Source organism: Equus caballus, chromosome 9, assembly GCF_041296265.1.
Source record: "Equus caballus isolate H_3958 breed thoroughbred chromosome 9, TB-T2T, whole genome shotgun sequence".
Lineage (NCBI taxonomy): Eukaryota > Metazoa > Chordata > Mammalia > Perissodactyla > Equidae > Equus > Equus caballus.
This window is the reverse complement of record NC_091692.1, coordinates 11,813,401-11,823,161: the sequence shown is the minus strand read 5'-3', so window position 1 is coordinate 11,823,161 and position 9,761 is coordinate 11,813,401. Positions and strand designations below refer to the sequence as shown.

Below are 9,761 nucleotides of genomic sequence, written 5' to 3'. Positions count from 1 at the left end.
AAGTGAGAAAAATGAACCACTCATAGCATAGGTAGAAGCCCAGAGAAAAAAGGGTTTGTCTTTTATGGTTTGTACTTTGTAAGCTGTGGGTGTGACTCAACTTCCTCACCACCCACATAAAAAGGTTGCCACCCAATCACTGTTTTTTCTATCCCAAACCCCTCCCCTTTGATTTTGGCTAGGAGAGACCCTAGGAAAGACTGCCCTTTCTGGACGTTGCAGACTGTGACATATAAAAGCTGTTAGCTGCTCCTGTAGCCAGCAGCATTCAAACCTTGCAGAGTTTTGCTCTCTGAGAGCTTGTAATAAGACACACTCCTCTTACAAGGGTTCATGCTACAACCTAGCAAAGAACTTTAAATTTTTGGAAGAACAATATATTCATTTTGGCATTGTGCAGAGGTAAGCTATTTAGCTCAACAAGTTTGTTTTGCATGCATTGATTTTAAAGTAGCTCACATTTTTATTTTTTTAGAATTGAGATTGGATTATGATAATTTTTTGTATGTGTTCTGTCACTTGGTGTCCATATATGTCTGGGAGACATTATCAGCACCTTCTCTGTTGTTACCTGTGATGCATTTTATCTCTTCATTCTCAAGATGAATTTCAGTTCCTCATGATTTCCCTCTGAGAACAAACAGGCAGTAAGGCAGTGTGTGGTTCAGGCGTTTAGGGTAAATGCTTCACATTCATTTTAGGGTTAGTAGTCATGCTATTTGTTTTTCTCTAGCTATAGGCGTTCCTCTTAGGGACCTACCTCATAAGACAGGTGAAATGTATAGAGACTACTATAGGTTGTCTCCTAGTCTTGAGTTCAACACTTGTTTGGACTTTTTGGAGAAAATCAAATCAAGCTATGCTCCCAAATGATGACTCTGTAAATTCCTACCCTCTGGCCTTATTTTTTTTTTTTTCCTTTCATAGACCCTAACTCTACCTTTCTGCTTTAAAGCAAAGTAAACTCGGTGGCCTCTCCTTCTCCACTCCTCAAAATGTTAGCAAGCTCTGCCGTCTGCAGCATACTCCTGTTCTGCCTTCTCTGTGAAGCGAGTGCTGTCGTCTTACTCAATTCCACTGACTCATCCCCGCCAACCAATAATTTCACTGATATTGAAGCTGCTCTGAAAGCACAACTAGATTCTGCGGATATCCCCAAAGCCAGGCGGAAGCGCTACATTTCGCAGAATGACATGATCGCCATTCTTGATTATCATAATCAAGTACGGGGCAAAGTCTTCCCACCAGCCGCCAACATGGAATATATGGTAAGAGGAATTCGTTCTCTTTGAATTCTGAGGGAGGGTGCTTTCTGTAAATTGTGCGTTGGGTTGGCAGAACCTAAAGAGTCTTTATATGTTAAGGGATATGGAGATTTTTACAGATTTGAACTTAGGAAAGGTTCTTATGTCTCTGGTAAGCTTAAGTACTATTCCATCATAGAATTAAAGAGGAGTGGGATCTAATTTCCTTTTGTGAGTTCCATACCCACTGACGAATCACATTTTATACAAGAAACGTAGATAAAGAGTGGGGTATGTTGACTGCTCGAATTTGGAAGGTCCGCTTTTTAAAAAGCTTCACATGGAACTTCTTCTGGGCTTTGTTTATCTAGTAGTCCTGTTTATCAGCTAAAAATATTTTTTTGAAAATAATTTTTTAAAATTATAGGTTTCATGTGCCTGATTTATTCTCTGGGTAGGTGTCTTTCCCTTTCTTGGACAAAGCTCTTCCTGAGCTAATCTATTTGTATTCTCAGAGAACATGCTGACTTTTCCTCTTTGTGATTTAATGCTTTGTCGTTCAGATAACAGCGCAGCCAGGGCACTTGCACACTGTTCCAACTTGCCATGAACACATTCTTTGCTCTCTCTTAAAAATAGGCTGTCTGTGTTTAAAGCATTTTACTTAGTAAAAAAAAAAAAAAAAAACCGACTAAGTTGGTATTGGGAGGATAGATGGCTTTTTAAAGTTACTTTTATTTTTGGTTTTGAATTTATGCAAGGTTATGGTTTAAAAGAGCACAGCTTGGAGCCTCTTTAAGGCAATGAAGACCACCAATATGGTATTTCTGTGTGGGGGTGGGGGAGGTGGTACCACGACCAACTTTTTATAAGTGCTGACCTAAAATCTAGAATTTCTATTAGATTCTAAATTCATCTATTTTATTTAAATAAGCTTTTTAAGTTTGACTAATTGCAGATGTCAGAGTTACAGGAAAAATAAAGACTTGCCAAACGTAAGAGAGTCATAGTTCATAGAAGTACAATTTCGACTCTATGAAAAAGCATTTTTCTAGGAATTTTTAAAGCAAGAGGAAAAGAAGGCATAATCAATCCTGTTGTATGAGGGGCAATGTAGTCTTGTGATTAAAAATATGGGCTCTAGAATCTAAATGCTTGAGTTCAATCTCCAGTCCTGGAGTTTAAACTGAGTGATTTCATTAGCTCATTGCGTTTCATTCTCATCATCTCTCACATGAGGATAAAGGAAGTCTCTGCCCCATGGGGTTGTTATGAGGAATGTATGAGTCGAGGGATAGAGCAATTAGACCAGATCCTACAGCAAAATAAACATGAATGTTCAATAAACATTAGCTTTTACGGGTTTCTGTGAACTTCTGTGAAACGTGCCCGGTGAAAACTCATTCAAGATCTAAAATCAGAAAGAGCTACCCACATCACCTTTCTAGAAAGTGATATGCCGATATAGAAAGAAAAGGAACAAATAAGTTTTTTAAGTTTTCATATATTATGAGAGAAATATGCATGAGATTCTCTGTGAGATCAGAAAGGCGTAATAGCCAGATTGCAGGTTTAGGGAAGACTTCCTGACAACCATCACATCACTATGCTGACTAAGGTGAGGATCAAGACCGCTGAATCAGCTTTGGAGGCGAGCTCTTCTGGGTTCAAATCTTAACTCTGCTGCTTACTTTGTGGCCTTGTGCAAGTTACTTAATGTGTATAAAACTCAATTTCCTTATCTTTAAAGTAGGAATAATAATATACGTAATAACCAATCACTACATAATGCAATTCACTATTTTAATGATATTGAGGGCAGAGGTATCATTATGAGCAAAGGTGTAGATGGGGTACAACACAGTAGAAATAGATTGAAAAAGCCACATTTTTCTCATTATATTTTTCCACACTGATCAAGAATTAATTCATTCCACATGCATTTATTTAATTTCTTCTATGTGCCAAGGACTTGGCTAATTGTTTCCATAGATGATCTCATTTGATAGCTCACATTCTCCCTCTGAGGTTAAGATTATGATCTTCATTTTACAAATGAAATCACTTGGACCTAGAGAAGTTAATGACCAGGCCAAGGTGTTATGGGTAATGAACAGTACCACTGGAATTAGAATTTAGGTCTGTGCAATTTCAAAGCCCACGCTTGTGCTGGCGAACAGCTTTTGATTTGCTAGAACGAGCAAATGCTCCATTGGGGGAAACCCCTGGAGATGCCAAGATATCTTTGTTTTCTCTTTTTAAATGCCAGCTGAAATCCTATAGTATTCATATTCTATTCTATTATTATTTGCTTATCAAATATAAGAGCTATTACATATGATTTATTTTGTAAGAATCAGATACAGCACTGGTTACATAGCAGATGCTTTATAAGGCCTCCTGAAGGCAATAAAGTTAATGAGAAACAGTAATTAGAAGAGTAAGTTCTATAAAGTAAAATATGACCATCTCAAATTATCACGTAAACAGTGAATATAGTTCATGCAGCATGTATTTAATCATATAATATTTATTGAGCATTTACTATATGTTAGGTACTATTTTAAGCACTGAAGATAGATTCACAAATAAAATAGACAATTCTTGGTCCCCTGAGTGAGGAATTAGACAATAAACAAGACAAATAAATTACGTAGTATGTTAGAAGGTGCTAAGTTTATGAAGGAAGATAGAACAGTTTGTGGTGAGGTTGTGAAATTGAATAGGGTGGTGAGGAAGGAGCCCACTAAGAGAGTCCTGGAGTCGGGCAAAGGCAGGAACCGTATGAGAGATGAAGGAACACCCATCACGGTGGTGGAAGAGCAAGGGCAGAGGCCCTAAGGTGGGAGAAAATCGATTAGTACAGTTAAAAAATGCGCTCAATTTAGTGAAATCACAAGTTAGAAGGACTCTTTGAGTAAATTGGCCAACTGAAATAATTCATCTGGATCCCTCATGAAGACTCAGAGAAACATTGAGGAAGGTACAATCTAAGAGATAGGTTGGAGGTTGAAGCAGGAACTATACATGACGTTAATCTGCAGGCCAGGTGAAAAATACAGGCCTCAATTTAACACTGTTACCTTTATCTTCACTTGTTCAACATTGATTTGGATGGTGAGCAATTTGAAAGCAAGCTCAGTTCCTAAGCTCTAGTATGTACTTCAAAAACTTAGGACACTTAATTCAATATGGCCACCAGCCATGTGTTCAAATTATCCTCTTCAATGAGTGACATCATCATGGGAGGCTCTTAGAAGGTGGTCTTCAGCTCAGGTCTTTCTCTCATTACAACGGCCTGATTTGCAATCCCTTTCATCCACAGCTTTGCCCTCTGAACCTTTACCCAGGCCATTTCTTCTCCCTCTAATGTCTCCTCCTGAACCTATTCCCTTAATTATAATCCTAACCTTCTAGTTTTATGTCAGAATGCTGTGTCTTCATTGATATTTCTTACACTCACAACTACATTTGACTTCTCTTTCTTTTGAACCGCTGTAACCCTTTATATCTATCATACTTTTCTCATCAAAATTGAACTTGATTTTTGGTCATTTGTGTATTTCTTGCAAGCTTCCTATTTTTAAGCTTTCAGGTTTCTAAATTTATGCTTATTCACCTTTGAATCTCTATTTTCTTGGGCAATTTCTTGCATATAGACAGTGATCAACCATTTTTTAATGAATTTAGCTGAAATCACTGTGAATTCTTACATTTATAAGTAGCATCAATTTTGATATTATAATGTATATTTTAATAGAAGTTTTCTCATCATTTGTAATAATAGTTTTATCCTATGCACCTAAAATTTAAAAGGGACGTTTTTCATAAATTCTGAAAAAATTCCTTAAAATTAAATGATTTTATCTTCTTTAAGTATTTGGTTATGTTAGTATATGCTTGACTAAATAAAGTGGAAACAATTTGAACGCCAGAGTACTGACATTCATATTATAGTTGTATAATATTTTCTTTGGATATATTGTTCATGGTTTTAGTAAAAAACACATTATTTGAAATATTTAACTTTCCAAAACAGTATCTTTTCAAAAAAAAATAGTAATATAGATAGAGCTTAAGATATGCAAGTCAAACTTCTTTACTCTTGGTTTCTGTCCTACAATTAGTTTATTGACAAATTTCCAGAGCTCCTTGGCCACCAGCTGTTTTTCATTCTTCCTAAGGGCAGCGTAAGCCATGACTCTAAACCACAAACCACACTAGTTTCTGAGAATCAGAATTATCCCCAAAAGAATGAAATTGCAAGGCTCACACATGGAGTAAAATTTTTAGGGTATATCCTGAATTCAAGTCAATTGAATAAATTAATTTAAAAAAAATAGAAGTCCCTCCACCAGAAGAAGAGATCCAAAGATAACAGAAATCTTTGTCTTTAAAGTATAAGCAAACCAGTGAAAAACAAAACAAACAGGAAAAAGACCCCACTGAGCGTATAATTCACATAATACCTGCCACGTAAGATTGGCTTAATGAAAGAAGTATAGATAAATACCACGGAAAAGTCAAAGAAAGATGTGATAATCTCTAGTTGGCAAAATCTAGAAAGGCTCCTTGGAGGAGGGGCATTTGAGATAGATGCTCAGGACGGGGCAGGGTTGGCTATTAGCGTAGGGGAAGCAAGGCACGAACAAAACCAACAGGAGAAAAATAGCACAACACATGAAACATATTTTTGAGGAGTTTGAGAAAGGATCGAGGATCACTTAATACAAGAGCAAATGGGGAGACTGTGGTGGTTTTAGAGCAGGGTTAGAAAGATGGCCCCGACAATTGATGGAGTTTAGATTGATAGTGAAGGGGACCAGGGAGGTGACAGCCACTGACTCAGTGGTGCCATTCCTTTAGGCAAAGGTAAGGAGGAGCCCAACACCTACACCTAAACCCAATGACAGGTAGGAACAACCAACTCAAGTGTCGTGCAAGAGACAGAAGTCTTCACGGACGGTAGAGAATGGTGGAAAGGCAGGCGAGGAGCTTCGCGCGTGCAGATATTGACGGATATGAACTGAACGACTTAAAAATGAAAAAAAAAAGCAGGATGTAATTTCAAGAAGCCAAAATAGGTATATTGATAATATGGCCTATTTTTCTAATTTAGTGCCTGTAAGTACAAGTTTCAGGACTAAGGAAATAAGACTTCCTATACTTTTCTGGAAAAGGGAAAAATATTAGTTCCCAAGTCACAGCAGGTAGTAAAGTAACAGAATTCATGACCTGAATGAATGAATGGAGGATAGTTTAAGCCATCCTCGGAAGTAATCAATAAACTATTTGCCTATAATAATTTATAACTTGGGAATAATGAAAAATGCTGATTTTATTTATTTAGGCTTCATGTGGAAGAGAATGTAGATAATGTAAACTACTTATTTTCTTATTCAATAGTTGACTAAACACTCCTGATGTCTGTCCTTATCGTTATCATTTTTTTACTGAAGCCATATATTGTCCCAGATGGCACATTTCCATTCATTTGGGAAGGATAACTCAATTTTCTTGTCATAAACATGAGAAATTTGATGTGTCTAACCTAAATCTTTTCAATGAATGCTTTTATGACCACTAGAAAGCCTGCTGAGAACCGTTGCCAGCCAGCAGTGAACTGAGAAAGACTGCTGACAGGAAGGCATTTCTCCAGCACATTCGGAACTCCACATTCCTGTCCTCCTACATGTAGGACCTTTTAAGTGCCTTGGCTTCCAAGGAAGACCGGGCACATTTCGCAGGAATTTTCTCCCAAGGTGCACATTGCTTGGTATTACTTACTTAGTATTACTTACATACAGATGTTCAGCTCTCCTCGTGTGGAGCTAGCTGAAGGTAAGAACATTTTGTTTGTGACCATTTTGAACACAGACTCGAAGAAGAACAGATGGAAAAACATTAACACGATGTGATTCAGAACCTCACCATTAGGTTTTAGACAGAAAAGCTGTGACTCACACATAGGCTATATATATGGCGACTACATTTCCTAGTATCCAACGCTACTTTTTTGGTGGCAAATAATATTTGACCACCTACAGTGGTGCAGGAAAATAATTTTATTATATTCCTGCTGAGTATTTATAAAACCTACCATCATATCTGTCCCACAGAGAACACTTGGTAAAAATCTGTGGAATAACTGAATGAAGTCTTTTAACTTTTTCTGGGCATCCCATGTAAAGAGCACGTGGCTATAGTGCTCTGGGGGGCAAGAGTCATTCAAGATTCATTCAGTCAATCCGCAGGATTTATGCATGTGTCTGGCACTGTGCTGGGGGACTCAATGGGGAGGAAAAAGACACTCTGACAGGAAATACTGTGAACAGACAGGTAAGCGGCCAAAGAAATAAGCTGAGTGCTAAAGTGGAATAAATACAGGGTGCTTTGGGATCTCATGGGGAGTACCTAACCCAGACTTGGACTCGCGGTAGAGGGGCAGGGAAGCCTTCCAGAAGGAAATAATTTCCGATATTAAATATAAAAAGTAAATAGAAAATATACAGGTGAGTGTTAAGGAGGGAGGGGATGCACGGTAGGGGTGGGAGGATGTTCTTAGAAAGTGTGTGGAACATTGAAGTCACGGATAAAAATTCAGTGTGGCTTGGATGCAGTGTAGAAAAGAAAAAGTGATGTGTGATGAAGCTGGGAAGGCACCTAGAAACTCCTTTGAGCTTTGTGCTAAGATCAAGGGAACTTGTTGAAAGTTTTCAGCAGAGAAGTTACATAATTAATTTGCATTTCAGAAAGGTCATTCTGGCTACAGATGGAGGAAGAGATGGGAGAGAGGCAGAAGTGAAGGCAGGGTGCACAGTCAAGAGGCTGTTATAACAGTGTGGGGGACAGATCATTGAAGCCTCAGTGAAGGTTAAGGCCATAGGGATGTGTGACAAAGTGAATTTAGGGATCACATCAACGGGAGTAAGTGATTTGTATGATGAAGCAGAATGGGGATTTATATGATGACGTTGTTAAAGAGGATGCCTCCATTTCTGACTATGACAATTGGGTTTCGCTGAGCTAGAGAATACCAAGTAAAGAGCAGGTTTCAGGTAGTCATTTAGTGGCTGCTGCTTTACCATCCAGGGTACACATCTACGGAGATTGGAAAAAGTAGGTAGTATGTGGGAGAGAATGTTCTTGTACTACAAAGACTTTTGGATGGCAATATGCCTTGGTAATCAAATGGAGCACTCTGCAGAATAGGGGCAGGGCAGTGTCGTGGAGACGGCATGGGTGAATGATTTTATGTCTGGGAATGTACTCAAGAATTTTTGCAAGAAAGTTTCATGTGTTTCTTTTTTTTTTTTTAGAATAAGTGCTGAGACTTAAATCAACATGAATCGAAATCTTTCTCAGGGGCCTAGGTAGCGCCAGGCCCATCTAGTCCTTCTGACACACTCAGAACAAGGTATTTTTGGAAACTGATCAAAGGACTTCAGAAAAATAGACGTTGGCTAACCTGGCTGGTCTGACGTCCTGAATTTAGAATATCTGAAAACCATTTAACAGTCAGTCAGTGGCCATTAGATAGTTAGGAACTTGAAATGTTTAATTGCTTATGAGAATTTCTGAAGAATGGTATGGGAAGGGGGCAGGAAAGGTAAAGATTAACAACTTAACACCGGTCAAGAAAAATACTTGGCATAAAATACAACATAGACTGAGATTTTGAGGGATAGGACCCGAATGTTGCCAGTCTATGTTACCCATAGTGTCTAAATTCAGGTACCAAGCAGGTTTTTTTCTTTTTGACAAGAATATGGAAGAATGCCCAACAAGTTGTATTTTTAGACTAAACTTTTCATGACTCTTAAAATTTCACACCACATATGCCAAACTGAAAGAGTCCAGAAATGTCACTTGAGGACACAATATTTTTTCTAAAGAGTGCATCAAATTCATATTTCATAATTTCATTAAACGGGAACATTCTACCAGATCTGCTCTTTACATTCCAGCCAGATCACGTTTTCAGCAGGGAGTAGGTAGGCGGAAAGGCATTTGAATTCTTCTGACCCAGCGGGCAATAGCAAGATGGGGGGTTTGCATGGGTATCACAGGACTGCTTAACAATAAAGAAATTCATTTCTGGATTATTCTAACACTGAGTTGCTGAAAAAAATTCACCACACCTGAAAATGTCTCCCTGCCTCATAACTCCATTATTAAGTGATAGGTGATGGATATTATACTTCCCTGGGAAGGAGAACCAGTGTTAGAATCCATTAACAAATGGTCTTAAAATTTAAAGATAAAATGTATGTTAGAGAGGGACTTAAGGAGGGGAATTAATAAATTTTAAAACATCTAAAATGTTCTCTAATTTTTATCTTCCACTGTTTCATCTTATTTTCCTGGAAGCGGGCTTCTTATTATCTACACACAATTCTGTTTCTGATTATTTGGTTGCTTGAGGGTTTATCTCTTTTCACTTTATCTGATTGCTCAGTTGAGATTAAAGCTTGATGTCTCTCACACTTCAGCCTGCCAGATAACGGGGTCAAAAGT

At 38.0% G+C, this 9,761-nt stretch overlaps 1 protein-coding gene across 2 annotated transcripts in view; it reads left to right on the top strand.

Annotated features, from left to right (window-relative positions):
* Nucleotides 1–202: 202 nt before the first annotated feature.
* The window catches only part of PI15 (peptidase inhibitor 15), a 31,650-nt gene continuing 22,091 nt past the window's right edge, over nucleotides 203–9,761 (top strand). Inside the window, exons 1-2 of one of the 2 annotated variants that reach the window (XM_001491205.5) lie at nucleotides 203–402; nucleotides 956–1,268. In XM_001491205.5, the coding sequence (XP_001491255.1) occupies nucleotides 996–1,268 (273 nt within the window). In that variant the 5' untranslated portion in view covers nucleotides 203–402; nucleotides 956–995. Of the gene's footprint in view, nucleotides 403–927; nucleotides 1,269–9,761 lie in introns of both variants that reach the window. The other variant, XM_014727954.3, reaches the window with a different exon arrangement.